Genomic DNA, 15,605 nt, shown 5'->3' with positions numbered 1-15,605 from the left:
ACCAACAGACTTATCTCAGAAGGCATTTCAGGATTATCTGCACTTAGGCATATGAATTAAAGCACACATGATGTGCTTTATGCCATGACTACTGTTGGTTGTTGTTGTTCCTAATTAAGTCCTATTATTTCATTTAGATGGATACTCTGGAACCTTTCGGGGATGAATTCAGTGGAATGGCCAGATGCCCTTATGATGCCAAACATGCCAATGTTGCCCTGTTTGCAGGTAAACCACCTGGTTCCTTCTCATTGCATTTGCTCTCACGGGCCTGTCACCGCGAATCTGCTCTGGAGGATTCGCAGAATCACAGTTGTGTTTCGATTCTCTGGTGAATACTGTAATTAAGAACGCCTTCTTCCATTTGAAATTCATATGGAAACTGTACTTTTGCTTCGTGAAATGAGTGTCTGCCACTCTTACCCGTGCTTTTGTGCCTTCAGAGAAGGATAACTTTGCTTCAGCTTTGCACAGAGTGTGCAACATTGGCCGCTAGGGCATGTTCAGGTTCAAATAATAAAAGATCCCACCTCAGACCAGCAGTGTGGATTGATCTTTCAAGGTAGGATTGACTTTGGGGGTGGGATGATTCAATAGCCTGGTGACATCATCCAGGACACAGGGCCTTTTCACTTCTGTGCTCTCGAAATCTCAATTCTTTCTCTGAGAGAGACCAGCCGCCCTCATAGTCGGGGACTGCTGTCCCCAGTTATGGCTACAACACATATGGCTATGTGTTCCTGTCCACATACAGAAAGGGAAAGGAAGGAGACAAGGTAGAGCCTCAGGTAGATCTCCAAGCAGTGAGGCTACATGACCCCAAGTTTCCAGCAAACATCGCAAATGTCATTGACCAGATTAGGGTACGTGCTCATTGGTGATGGAAAGATAATAGGGCAGCGGAAGATGCTGATTAGCTTAGGGTGATACACATTCCTCGTCCTCTCCCCTTCCTTCCCCTGCAAAGGATCTAAAGCAGCAGCAAATAAGCCATCATCTCCAGATTGGGATTCTCGAGTGTGTGTGTGTTTTAATTAGGAATTTATTTAGGAATTCATTGCCAGCTGTGTGGAGGTGGGTGTAGCTCCGAGAAGTGTTGGTATAATAGTGATTGTTATAGCACGTAATAAAGCGGTTAGCTATAATTTCTATCACCACAGCTAAAAACTGGCACATCCGTGCCCTGAGGAACTTCAGGGCTCTGATGATGAAACAAGATTAGCTCTTCGAACCTCTTCCTCAGTGTCCTGCATTTGGGGGCCTGAATCTACAGTCATGGACTGGAGAAACAGCCTGTGTCAGGAAGGAAGGGTTCCTCGGGTTCGCCCCCCAAAGTTCGGGCACAGTGTTAGTGGGAGGGGGTGCAGTACAAAACACAAAGCCTTGTGAACCTGTCAGTCGACAGGCCAGGAGCAAGACCCGTGCGGAGAGTGCTTCAGTGGATTCTCAAGTAACTTCAGCTGCAGCACCTTTCTGACCCTTGAGCCTGCCGGCACCGTGGAGGATGTGGGCTACAGTGGGAAATTTAACTGTCACCGAAGAGAGGACTTGTAGCCTGAGATAGAAAGGGGACGGGGTCAGAGTATCGGCTAAGGCCACCAACCTTCCAGCAGTTACGCAGAGCGTGCCCCAGGAGATGACACTGTGAGAGCCCCTCTTCCTCCCCCTATAGGTACACTTGGACAGGTTTTCAATGGACTGTTTGAAATCCCATAAAAGCTCAGCCCTTATTAATAGAAGATCCTTGTTGGCAGCTGAATGGTTGTCATGCTAACACGAGGGGCAGAACACTGCTGTTTTAGAAATAAAAGTCCTGGTGAGACACCCAGTGATGAATGTAGAACAAAACGCATAACCAAAGAGGCACATGGGTGGCTCAGTGGGGTGAGTGTCCAACTCTTGATTTCAGCTCATCATGATCGGGGTCATGGGATCGAGCCCCCACTGGAACCCACACTGAGCGTGGAGCCTGCTTAAGATTCATTCTCTCTCTCCCCGCTCTCCCTCTGCCCCTCTCCCCCCACTCACACGTGCTCTAAAATTAAAAAAAAAAGAGAGAGAGAGAGAGAGAGAGAAAAGGTGTAATGGAAAGTGGATGGGAGGAAAATCCACACACACTGCCCTCCCACTGCCCACCAGCACCCAGCATATGTGCATGATCCGGAGCCATGATTGTTTAAGACAAGCTGTGATTTTTGTAGATCTGTTTATCAACAGAGAGGTTTGCCATCTGTGGTTCAAATCTAACCAGTCAATCTTCACTGATAAATGGTTGTCAATAATGAAGATGTCAAGACAGCTCCAAGTTGAACCTGAGCAAATTTCAGTTTAGATCAAAAGCAGACATCAAGACCTCTGCTTAGATATGTCCGGATAAACTTTTCTAAAAAAAAAAAAAAAAATTACACTTAATGGAACTACAGTGTATATAAGCCACTCTGACATACAACTCAACATAGGTAACCACTAAAAACGAACCAAGGAAATGGGGTGCCTGGGTGGGTCAGTTGGTTAAGTATCTGACTTCAGCTCAGGTCATGCTCTCACAGTTCGTGGGTTTGAGCCCCGTGCAGGGCTCTGTGCTGACAGTGCAAAGTCTGGAGCCTGCTTCAGATTCGGTGTCTCCCTCTCTCTCTGACCCTCCCCCACTCACAGTCTCTCTCTCTCCCTCTCTCTCTCTCTCTCTCTCTCTCTCTCTCAAAAATAAATAAATGTTTAAAAATTTTCAAAAAATGAACCAAGGAACTAATTTCTATTTTTGAACATAATTACTGTTTGTTTCACATACTGCATAGATTTTACTATTCTAGAAGGACCCATTTGATTACTTGTGTGCAGGATGTTTACTAATCCAGGAAAAGAGCCCAAAGTGGTAGGGATTAATCTTCAACTTTCTTCATCCTCTTTCGCCTTAAATATACCCTAAAGCACATACCCCAAAAAAGCATGAATTCTCAAAGGCCAGATTCAACTTGGTATCAGGACCCTTCCCCTTTTCTCCTTGCTTTGGTCTCTTGAGTGTGAGAACATTTTCAGTTCATGACTCTGAAATACTGAAGCAAATATCTCTTATTTCAGCTAGACTGGCAGGGCTCAGTGGCTCTCATGAATGAAGTGACTCTCATGATCTAAGGAGCCATTCAGTCAGCATTTTTTTTTTTTGCTTATGAACCCCCTGACTCCCCTCACCTGCCCAGGCGAAGGACTCTATCACTTCTGCACAAACTTAAAATTTCTGATGATACAATCAGCTTCTGTCTTTCCCTGGGCTCCCATCTAATCCAGTTTGCCATGGTGTGGTGGCAGTAGCAGTGTCCAGGGGGCCTTGGCCTTGAGATTTCGGTCAAGGTCCATCTAATCAGGTGAAGCAAACAACATTTTTCATTTACCCCGTTCCCTGAGCTGCTGCTGCTGCTGCTGCTGCTTAGAAATTGCCATGCAATTTAAAAATGAAAAATGTTTCATCTCTCAAGATCCTAATTTACAATGGTTAGGAATGTGGGCCAAGTATTTTCCCAGCGACTCTTGGATGTTCCCCAGTTGTCCTATCTCATTTGCCTGATGTAGGAAAGCAATCTGGGGGATGTCTCTATTATTCCCCCACGCCCAGTGTAGTGCCCCAACCCCGTTCACCTCTTTTCTTTCTCTCCTAAGATGGAAAACTATACTCAGCCACAGTGACTGACTTCCTTGCCATTGATGCGGTCATTTACCGGAGTCTGGGAGACAGCCCAACCCTACGGACCGTCAAGCATGATTCCAAATGGCTGAAAGGTGAACCAACAATTAAGAGAGGGGTGGGGACTCATATCTTGAGGGAGATTTAGAGTCTGGACAGACCAGACTGGAGTTTCATTTTGGTAATAGCTTCTGACAGACAGGAAGGTGGAAATGGCATCTTTTGCCCCAAATGATTTATTCACTTCCCCCTTCTCATTTCCCATGAGTTTCTGGAGTATTAACACAACTACCAATGCAACTACAATAGAACACACCACATTCATCTTTCCTGCCTCAAGCGCTCGTTTCAGAGTCTAACATGAAAAGAACTGAACACTCCATTCATGGAAGGGAACAGGGATCAGAGGTGGTGGGGAGCAGGGAAAACGCTATTCCCAACCCGGCATGAGTCAGGGTTCACGAGGAGATGCGTACAAAAAATCCTTTCTGTAATAGGAGCATTCGTTGTGGAAAATAAAATTACAGACATATGAAAATTCATTTATTCTTCATTGTTAATTGCAACCACTTCTGAAAGATAGAATTTTGTAGGCTCGAATGCCTTCTGAAATCACCAGCGCTTGCTGGTGTGGTCATGAGAAATGGTTCGTGTTAACCCAATGTCTAATGGCCCTACACTTTTAATTAATATCATTTCTTTGGTCGCAGCTGATTGAAGTTCTTTTAACTCTGTGTGACATGTCCCCAATTAAAGTGCCATGTGTCCACAGAACCGTACTTTGTCCAAGCAGTGGATTATGGAGACTACATCTACTTCTTCTTCAGGGAAATAGCAGTGGAGTACAACACCATGGGAAAGGTAAGAGGCGTGGATGACTCCCCTGGCCCCGTGTTGTTCTGGATGACCTTGATATAAGAACCATAAATCTAATCGCAAGGTCATCGCTTTGAGAAGACTCGGCCAAAGTTTGGTGGATGTGAAACGCTGTTCTGCCTCAGAGCCCTGTAAGCTTTTCCAGACCAGTCCCAGATTGCAGGGAACCTCTTAAATATTTCTACTGAAAATGTAATCCACAGATGTCTATCTGGGTGATTTCACACTGAGTTTCACGTATCTTGAGATGTGGTTTCCTTCCAGGTAAACTCATTGTTGTTTTTGTTTTTGTTTTCTTTTTAACTCAGTTGTTCCACAGAGAGTAGATAACCAGTATCTTTAAGCAAAAGGAGAGCCCTGATCGTCTTTTACTGCAAAAAGCAACAGAACACTTACGGGATGTCCACTTCAGTTATTTTTACCAGAGAGTAGGTCAAGGTCACTAAGTTGGAGGGCACAGACTCAGTGCCAGGGTGGCCTGCAGGGTTACAGGAATTCAGAGTATGAGATTTAGGGCCCAAAGACAGCCAGTGAGGATGGCAGAGATGCTGCATACAGAGTGTGCTTTTGTTTGAGGAAATAAAAAGCTAAGCAGTCTGTATGGAAATGAGTTTATCTGGCTGGGAGCTGATCCCCTGAAGGATTTATGGTTCTGTATTAAATGCCACAGCCTTATCTTTCAAAACATGCTGTTCCAATGAGTCCCCCCCCCTTTTTTTTTGCTACTAATTTTAGAAACATGGGATTAAATTAAGCACCGTGTTGTTGTTGCTTCTGTTTTCTAAGAAAGGCAAATTCTACTAACATCTTGAGAAGTGAGTGCATTTCATCTTTCCTGTGTGTTTTTCCTCTGCAGGTAGTTTTTCCAAGAGTGGCTCAGGTTTGTAAGAACGACATGGGAGGGTCCCAAAGAGTCCTGGAAAAACAGTGGACGTCTTTCCTTAAGGCTCGCCTGAACTGCTCAGTTCCCGGAGACTCTCATTTTTATTTTAACATACTCCAGGCAGTCACAGATGTGATTCGTATTAATGGCCGTGATGTTGTCCTGGCAACCTTTTCCACACCTTACAACAGGTAACCATGCCCTCGCTCTGCTGACCTAATCCGTCCTTCCCAGCTTCCCTTGCCCCTAGGGGTTCTCTCCTAATGCACAAGATTCACAACTGATGCAAAAATTGATGCTTAAGTGCTCCGTTTTCATCAAATTAATAGTCAGTTAGAAGCAATATTAACTTAGGATTTTAGGGGAAGTAATTAAATAAATTATAACAATATCTTCTATTTATATGCCTGGCGTACAAACACTTCTTATGTGTTATTTCAAAATCTCTCCAGTAATAATGGAAACTGCCCTCTTTTTACACTTGAAGAAACTAAACTCAATTATATTACCTGGTCCAAGTCAGGAGTAGAAAGAGGCAGCTTTAGAACTCAAGAATGTTTCTCCTCCCGCTTCCCTCTTCGAGTTCATCTAACGTTCTGTTTGACTTTTACTATTTCTATGACTGGATCGGTAACTTTTAAAGCCAAAACACTGAAAATTTACTTAAATGCTACAGAGTGAAATTTAGGGTTCAGACAAGTCCATCTCTCATCCCCCCACAAGGGACCCTGGTTATTATCCTGTCGGAGGAACCTGGACCCCAACCACCAGGGACTCCGGGGGGCTTGAGTGAGGACTTGGAAGTCATCAAACACGGTGCCTAGAAATATTGAACATCAGCTTATTCATTCCTATATTTGTGTTTATTTACGCTGAGACTTTGAGTAATCAAATGATGCACTAAAAAGTGTTCCTGGGGCAGCAGAAATGTGTGGAGATTAAAAAACAGGAGGAAGAAAGGCATGAGATTCTCTGATACTGAGCTCTCCTGAACTTTAGAGTCCTGGCACTGCTGCGTAAAAATGATTGTGACTGGTGGGCATGGACATAAAATCTGAGAATACATGGTTTCATTCTGGATTATACTTTTTGTTACACTTGTTATTCTGGATGAGACTTTTAAGAACCTGATACGAGTCTAGATGACAGATAAATGCATGATGAGACTAGAGGGTGGCATACAGGAAGAAATGTGTAAGAACTAGGGAGAGTCCAAAACAGAGCATGCCGGAAGATGCTCTGATGTTCCTCAGTTAAAAAGAGGGCAAGAGTCAAGAACTCTCCACTGAATACGTACAAATATGAATCCATGCTGCAAAAAAAGTATTCAGTTCGATTTAAGTAAGTCTTAACCATCCACGACGGTTTTAGACTTGAGAAACAGAAAAGATACAAAAATTTAGGCTGTAACTATTCATACTTCGGAATCCCTGTAGCTAGGATTGTTTAAAAAGAATACTGTCTTGGTACTCAGGAATACAGGGGCTGGTAGAATTTGAGCGTGTTTCTAGTTTGTTTGGCCAGGGGGCCGAGGTGGGTGTCAAGGGTGCACTGGGTAATTACAATACAGTAGTAGATTCTCATGTATTAGAGAAACTCTGTGTAAGGGATTTTCTTAAAAGGCCCCTAGGAGTGGCTCAGTAGGTTGAGCAACGAACTTGGGCTCAGGTCATGGTCTCACACTCCATGAGTTTGAGCCCCGCGTTGGGCTCTGTGCTGACAGCTCAGAGCCTGGAGCCTACTTTGGATTCTGTGTCTCCCTCTCTCTCTGCCCCTCCCTGTCATGCGCTGTCTCTCTCTGCCTCTCAAAAATAAAGAAAACTAATAAAAAAAAATTTTTAAAGGCCCCTAGGAAACACCCAATTAATACATGCCTATGCAGCCTCAGAAACAGTATTCAGAAAAATCAGAAACTGACAAAAATATACATACCCGTTTTCATCTGCAAATTAGAGTTGTAGTGGTTCTGGTTTTAGTGGTTCTGGTTTCATCCATTTCCACCCCGTCTTCCACACATGCAAACTTGGTCATGAAGGCCTCTTCCAAGTCTTTGAGGTGCTCCTCCTTACCAATGGGAAAAAGCCCACGTTCCCCAGCAGAGCACACAGCTCCCTCCCCCAGCCCCCCAGTGGTCAAGCCCGTCTTCTCCTTCAGCTCCACGGCCTCACGGGCTGAAGCTAAGAGGTAGTTCCTGGATGTGCCAAGCCTATACCTGCCCTGCTCCCAGCCAGGTCTGCCAGTCCATCCAGTGTATATCAGCTGAGAGCCTATGTTATTTATTGGGCATTTACTGTTGGATTCTGTCAATATATATGCTGAAGGAACAGAAGGCAGGAAGAAAGGAATGAAGGAAAGATGAACAGAAAGAGGGAGGGAGAAAAGGCAGGAACAGAAAAGAAAGGATTTCACAAGCAATTCTAACCATGGGCAGATTATCAAACCCTAGGGTATCCTTAGTTATTATGAGGTGCCTCATAAAATACTTCAATATTTATCCTGTTTGTCATAATATTTATTTATTTATTTATTTATTTATTTATTTATTTATTTAGAGAGTGACAGAGTGAGTGGGGGAGGGCCAGAGAGAGAGGGAAAGAGAGAATCCCAACCAGGCTCCACAATGTCAGTGCAGAGCCCCATCCCATGCGGGGCTTGATATCACAAAATGCGAGATCATGACCTGAGCCGAAACCATGAGTCGGACGCTTAACCGAGTGAGCCACCCAGGCACCCCTATATGTCATAATATTTAAAGTAAATATGTGAACTTTTTAGGAAAGGGAGATGTGAAGAGAGTCTTACCAAATTAAATACATAAGGCTAGGGCTGTGACATCAAAAACAATGGGGATCACAGTCTTATCTATTCAATTCTGTGCACGATGTATACATATTCCACATACTTTAAAATCCATCCTGCTACTTTGTCTTACATAAGCTTTCTAATCCTCTCCCTAATTCTTGCTTTATTAGTAATACTTCAGTAATTGTGTTATGAAATTAAAGATGGCATAAAATTCTCCTAATCGTGTAAGAAGTGATTTCCAAAACCTTCAACATTTGCAAAATCAAGACTAAATCGTTCTCTCTGCCCTGGATGATGTTCCCACAATACAAAGCACCCGTGTCTTGCCCAGGATGTTCCTGCCTATGCAGTGCCCCACTACCTGAAGCCCTGATTAAAACTCTTGGCCAGCTGGTGCCTGAAATTCTTTTGAGCAAAATCAAGGAACAGCCATACTTCAAAACAAACATGGGTTCAGGGCGCCTGGATGGCTGAGTCTGTCAAGCACCCAACTCTTGTTTTCAGCTCAGGTCATGATCTCGTGGTTCCTGAGACGGAGCCCCACATTGGGCTCTGTGCTGAGAGTGTGGAGCCTGCTTGGGATTCTCTCTCTCCCTCTCTCTCTCTCTCTCTCTCTCTGCCCATGCCCTACTTACACGTTCATGCTCTCCCTCTCGCTCTCTCTCGCAATACATAAGCTTTAAAAAAAGGGGGTGGGGGTTCAAAGAGTTTTACCAAGATTAATGAATAATTCATGCCTTCTCTCCATTGATTAAAAAAAAATCCCAATTCTTTTCAGGAGTAGCAAGGAAGGAGGCAATTATAGGTAGAGATTACCGCCATTATTATTATTTAGCACTTAATAGAGCACTTTATTTGCAAAATGTTCATGCTTTAGAGACTTAAATTGCTTACTCTCATGCAAATAAATAGGAAGTAAAAATTGAAACCAACAGTGACTAACATAAAATAAGCATGTTTTCCCCACACATACGTTCTCACTGTCCTTGGCTGGAGAAACCAAATTCATAGAAGCAATATGTGGACAATGCACCAATATTAGAGATGAAAAATGTTTTCCAAAGATTTTCTCTTTGGGTTAGTGACTTGAAAATTCCGGTAATTCATGAACCTTCTAAACTACCAGTTCCAAGCAAATACGGTTCCCAAGGCCATACAAACATGTAGGGGTCTTTTTTCTCTCTGAGTTTGCTGCAACCAGTCCTTTCTTTAAGGCCATGGATGCAAATGTGATTCAGAGAAACATTCGTTTTATATACTGGGATCCTTTACATTCACAGTGATCAGGGTGTGAACTTTAAATTCCAACCGCCAGTAACAGGGAAGTTGCTCTGTAGTATGTTTTCCAAGCTGCACGCGTTAACTGTTGTAAGAGGAACACTGTATGAAATGTTCTGTTACAGCATCCCTGGGTCTGCAGTTTGTGCCTATGACATGCTTGACATCGCCAATGTGTTCACTGGGAGGTTCAAAGAACAGAAGTCTCCAGATTCCACTTGGACACCAGTTCCTGATGAAAGAGTGCCCAAACCCAGGTACGTGTAAATATTTATACGACTGTTTTGAACTGCAAGAAATGGGCAGCTTGGTCCCAGACAATGAACATCTTAAGAACTGCCCACCAGCGCCTTCCATGCTGGCCACGGCAATACAACTACCAGAGCAACAGAAAGATCTATCAGGCCATTTGCCTTCATCCCCTTAACCCATTCAAAACAATGACACTCTAGTCTTTTGCTTAACCTCTACCTCTGTGGCTTATCCAAGGTCATCCTAGGCTGATGGGAAGCATCTGGCCCGGCCAGCCCCACTGGCGTGTGGCTGAGGAAACTGAGGCTCAGAGAGTTAGAGAGTGTATTGTGCAAGTTCACAGACCTGCGTGGATCATTTGCACTACTCCACCCTTCTTCCCTTCCCTTCCACACAGACCCATGTCTCTGCACTCTAATAAAATGCAGACTATAAATGGTGATCCCTGGAGTTTGTGACCAGGCTGGATGGGAGCTCAGTCCAGGACTCCAGGGCAATGGCGGGTAGGGACCAGTGAGTGCCCTGTGTTATCAGGTTTTCCCTGGTCTACCAGGTTCTAATCTGTTTTGGATCCAGACACAGCGCATATCCCTCCACCGAAACATGCCCCCAAATCGCTTTTGTGGGGAACGTGTTGTCCCGAGACCACACGGAGACCTCCTGGTCCTATGTAACCTCCATCAAATCTTCACACTAAATCAGCTAATTCATTCTCTCCCACCCAGACAGGATGAAACTCCACCCCCCCCCCAACCCCATGCCTGCCCTCATCATGTGGCACACGCTTCAAACTTTCATTACAACATTTGGCATCTAAGTTCCATAGAAACATCCCGTGCATCTGGCTTCATGGAATTGGTGTGCCTCTGCAAAGAAGCCCAATATCTAAACCTTTTGGTTTCCAACTCTCCTCCAACCTCCAATCACCACCCCCACCATACACACACACACACACACACACACACACAAAGTAGCCCACTTCATCCAATCAGGGAGTCCTTAAATAACAGGGTCTCCTCGGTGCGTAGAGACGGCAACAGCCAGCCATCACCAGGATACATAAACTCTGATTTTCTACCGGTGGCAATGTGTTTCTCCCCGCCCTTCCACGTGCTTTCTCCCTCCTCTTGCCGACATCAGGATGGTCTCGTGGAGCTGGCTTGGTCGGTGCCACAAAAGAGCATGCACATGAGGCCAGATCACGCCAGTGTTGTCAGGGTCTAGTTTTACTCTCTGGAACCCATAGGCAGAGCAGGGCTGTGGACAAGGGCTGTGGTCGGTGTTTCCCTGACCTGACTTTACTAAGTTGTCCCCTGACTCCCGAGACCACAGAGTTTCTTGTAGCAATGAATTTCCACTGTCATTGCTCAAAGATAAAGAAATGACCTTTCAGGAGACAATCTTCAGTGTAACTGGCTTTTCATATACCTGCCCAACTCAAACAAAAAATGAAAACAGTAAAAACAAAACCCACCCGTTCTCTGACCCCCAGGTAATGAGAGAGGGTGAGGTGGAGCCTTGCTGGTATATACTGCTGCCTGGCGGCTTTATGAATGCCTTTGTTTTTGACATTTGTGGAAGCGTCAGCTAATTCTCTCTTTGTGTGGAACAAATGCCTCAAGAACTTCCAGCAGGGTTTTAGGACAGGTAGAGCAGTCTCTGGCACAGGTGCAAAGCACATACTTCCTCACTTGTTTTAAGCTCCCATCACTGTTTATGAGGTTTGTTTGTGCTTCTGGGGGGAAGCCAAGCTGCCCCCAGCTGATGCTGAACTGCCCTGGCTGGAGCTTCTCTATGAAATGAGGAGGCGGCAGGGAGAAAATCCAAGCATATTTTTTTGGTGGCATTCTGCATTGTTCAACTTCCTCTTCTCAGCCTACGGTACATTCTCCTGCGTGCCAGATGCTTAGGGAAGCAGTTCGTTCAAAGAATTTGCCATAAGGCACAAAATAAGCTCCCTCCCTTTGTCTCTTTTTAGGCCAGGTTGCTGCGCTGGCTCATCGTCCTTAGAAAAATATGCAACCTCTAATGAGTTTCCTGATGATACCCTGAACTTCATCAAAACGCACCCACTCATGGATGAGGCTGTGCCTTCCGTCATCAACAGGCCATGGTTCCTGAGGACGATGGTCAGGTGGGTGTCAAGCAAATCATGTCCTAAGTGGATCTTTCCCTACTCTGTCCCATGCTCATAAAACCTATCAGTGGATCATGATTTGAAATGCCACAAACATCTTCTGTTATCCTGGGCATTGATTCAGCTGTGAAAGGCTGGCCAGTTGGGTGCCTGCCACAAAACCCCCATAACCACATTCCCAGTGGGTAGAGTTTTGATATTTTCAGGCTAACTGGACACATGCCAGCGATTAGATGTAACGAAAATATCTCCTTCCGGGTTAGCCTATTCTGTGCAAAAGCAGAGAAGCAGTGAAGGAGAACCAGTCAATGGCTGTGGATACCTGTTTGGTTGGACATGGTTGCAAAACATGCTCCAGATTCCATCGGAGTATTGCCCCTGGGTTGTTAGCTGTCAGGCCAGGGATGAACGGCACACTTGGACAAGAATGATGGTGTGAGGGATTCATACTGCACCATTTGTAACCTCAAGTGGTGGCCAGAAGAGAGGGGATAGTTGACTAGAAATCTGTGATAGCGTTAAATTCTCCTTCTTGTAATTTAGACCTGATTTCCGAATGATCCAGCATGATTTCCCAAGTACCACCCTGCAGTGGCAGTCATCAAACAAAATGTCATTCAACCCTACCACCGTTTTTACTTTAAGTAGGCTCCATGCCCAACGTGAGGCTCAAACTCATGACCTTGAGATCAAGAGTCGTGCACCCAACTGGCTGAGCCAGCCAGGGGTCCCACCACCATTTTTAAACAGTGATTTTACTGAAAGATATTAGAGTATTACAATGGCTCTTGCCCATAAAATGAAAACTGTGGTATATAACTTGCAGGAGGGTTCATGTTTTCTGGTTTCTGCCATGGTGCTTGACACAAATCAGTATCCGTGGCATGGTGAACAGCTGAGAGGTACCAGAGAAAGATGATGCCCTTTACCTTTGGCTTTAAGTGGACCTGGTTTGGCTTGTACATCCTCATATCAATTAATGGTATCATCAGCACCCTACCTGCCCATCCTTCAGAACTGTCAGCCCCTCTACACACACTTGGAAAGCTTTCCAGTCTGACATTTCGTTGACAAGGCTTTGCACCTCCAAGGAAGAGTATGGAAAACTGGTAGCCGTGCTCTTCTCTTCCATGTTAACTGAAATGTTAAATGAGTTCCATTATCATTTCTTCCCCTCTTCACGGGACACATCAGCCTTTCCCTGGTGCTCATGGAAGAGATAATTGCTGAGTGGTTTCAGATGGTTGGGCTGTCTCTTTGCTCTGTAACTTGGCCTCCGCAAATGCATACCTCCTTCCTCCCCTTGGAGCCACACTAATGCTCCACATATGGAAAGGACCAGAACAGCTTGAGAACATTATCTATATGCATACATTTTTCTTGAGGTCATTACTAGAAAGCGAAGTCACAACTGTTTGAAGTGGAAAAGGGGACCCCTGAATGACAGACCAACAAAGATTAAAAACTGTGATCCTGTCATCTTAGATACCGCCTGACCAAAATTGCAGTGGACAGTGCTGCTGGGCCCTATCAGAATCACACTGTGGTTTTCCTGGGATCAGAGAAGGGGATCATCTTGAAGTTCTTGGCCAGGATAGGAAACAGTGGTTTCCTAAATGACAGCCTTTTCCTGGAGGAGATGAGCGTTTACAACCCTGAAAAGTACGTAGACTGTTGGGCTCTTTCTTAGTCATTCTTTGTCACTGTGATCCTTTTCATTCAAAGGAAAATCTGAGAAGAGCAGACTTCAGTTGTCTAAGCATTTAGGAGGCTTTTAGTATTGTTCGGGGGGGAAAAAGCATTATTTTTCTCTCTACCAATAAATGTGCGTTTATATAGAGACACACCACACAGGGCCAAGGAGGGGGGCATCTTTAGGATCTGTATCACCTTCAGTGAGATCAGATTAAGGGATCACCTTGTGGGCCGGGAGGCGGGGTGGCCGGAAAAAGAGAACTGACTCATGATCCTGCCTTATAAAATCAGGTGCAGCTACGATGGGGTAGAGGACAAGAGGATTATGGGCATGCAACTAGACAAAGCCAGCAGCTCTCTGTACGTTGCATTCTCCACCTGTGTGATAAAGCTTCCCCTGGGCCGCTGTGAACGACACGGGAAGTGTAAAAAGTATGTATTTTGCCTCCCCAACCATGAGAGGGCACGGTGCTTAGAGGGGAGTCCGGGGTAGCTCATGGTCATCTTTTTCCTGCAGAACCTGTATCGCCTCCAGAGACCCATACTGTGGGTGGGTAAAGGAAGGAGGTTCCTGTGCCCATCTGTCACCCAGCAGCAGGTAAGGAACCGGAAGTGTGGAAAAGCGTAAAGTGGCCCCCAGCCGCGGTGCGTTCTAGATGTACGATTGACTGTGCTCTCACATGCCGCTGCCATTCAGCCTTCTGTGCACAGACCTCATCAGTGGGGCTGCTGGCGGTCCTCCTGCCTCTCCCCATTTCATGCAACACCCCGCCATCACATGTGGCAGATTTACGATTGATTAATCACCCATCCTCAGACTGATTAAAAACACAGAGAAACGAAACACTGTGGGCTTCTAAGTATTCCCTGGAGAGCGGGACAAGAAGATGCACGCCTTGATCACTGCAGCATAAGAGCAGCAGAGAAAAGGAGCAGGAGGGTACCAATTAGATTAGTGCTGCGGTTTGCCCAGCCACAGCAAAAGTGACTCCTCTAATTGACCATGCAGGGCCGAGAAGAGCTCACGGAGCATTTGTTAAGCGACGCATTTGTACTGCAAGTATGGCATATGCATCCAATAAACCATTCTCTTGCACTGAGGAACAGTCGACCCTATTACTCGTTAAGGAGCCAATCAATTCTTGGCAGCTCTCCAATAGATCAGCTAGATCGGGCCAGCCTATCGCACCTGTGATTTGGGTGCTTAAAATTGTTACCCTGACTTTAAGGGCTTGAATGGCATTAGTTAAAAGGTTTCTTTTCGTTATTTTAATGGATGTGAAATCCAGTGCGCGTCTTTTGACAAGTTATGGCAACTCAAGGAAGGTACCATACGGCAGGACAGTTCTGTCTTAGCCATTCCGTCACGTTCCCCAGGTCTTCATGGCACTCTGGACCTCTTCTCCTATCTCAGAATAGCTAGACAGACAGGAGGGCACATCTGATGACCGCCACAGGCAAAATTTGAGGGAAAGTATTTCCACAAACAGAGCCAATGATAATTGTGAAGTCTGACTTGGAAATCTGACTAATGTGAAGGGTCGACTCAATATGTATCACTATATCAGCTCCACAAGTAGCAATATTGACATACTAGAGCTTTGTATCTTTTCATGGGGACCCTCGAAATGAAGGAGAAAAGATCTCAAAGCACAGGAGGGGAAGCTAACAAATGACCTATCTCCTTTCTACATTCAAGGTGTGACCAAAGGTAGTAAGACTGACTTTTAAAAATCATTTTTAAGTCAGGGCGCCTAGGTGGCTCAGTCGGTCATCCGACTTCGGCTCAGGTCATGATTTCATGCTTCGTGGGTTTGAGCCCTGTGTCGGGTCCTATGCTGACAGTTTGGAGCCTGGAGCCTGCTTCAGACTCTGGGTCTCCCTCTTTCTCTGCCCCTCCCCTGCTCACGCTCTATCTTTCTCTTTCTCTCAAAAATAAATAAATATTAAAATATATATGTATTTTTTAACCTGGGTGGCTTGGTCAGTTAAGCCTCTGA

General features: G+C 45.1%; 1 protein-coding gene across 2 annotated transcripts in view; it reads left to right on the top strand.

The window, feature by feature from the left end:
• The window catches only part of SEMA6A (semaphorin 6A), a 133,651-nt gene that overhangs the window by 84,649 nt on the left and 33,397 nt on the right, over nt 1-15,605 (top strand). For both annotated transcript variants that reach the window (XR_007461650.1, XM_049649061.1), the window contains exons 7-15: nt 138-228; nt 3,655-3,774; nt 4,452-4,540; nt 5,412-5,629; nt 9,647-9,778; nt 11,752-11,907; nt 13,396-13,572; nt 13,897-14,037; nt 14,123-14,203. Coding sequence is in view for 1 of the 2 variants with exons in the window: in XM_049649061.1 (XP_049505018.1) it covers nt 138-228; nt 3,655-3,774; nt 4,452-4,540; nt 5,412-5,629; nt 9,647-9,778; nt 11,752-11,907; nt 13,396-13,572; nt 13,897-14,037; nt 14,123-14,203 (1,205 nt within the window). In the remaining variant the exon portion in view is untranslated. The remainder of the gene's footprint in view (nt 1-137; nt 229-3,654; nt 3,775-4,451; nt 4,541-5,411; nt 5,630-9,646; nt 9,779-11,751; nt 11,908-13,395; nt 13,573-13,896; nt 14,038-14,122; nt 14,204-15,605) is intronic.

The sequence above is a fragment of the Panthera uncia genome (assembly GCF_023721935.1).
Source record: "Panthera uncia isolate 11264 chromosome A1 unlocalized genomic scaffold, Puncia_PCG_1.0 HiC_scaffold_17, whole genome shotgun sequence".
In the NCBI taxonomy this organism is placed as follows: Eukaryota; Metazoa; Chordata; class Mammalia; order Carnivora; family Felidae; genus Panthera; species Panthera uncia.
The sequence above is the reverse complement of the archived record's forward strand: the minus strand, read 5'-3'. Positions and strand labels throughout refer to the sequence as shown.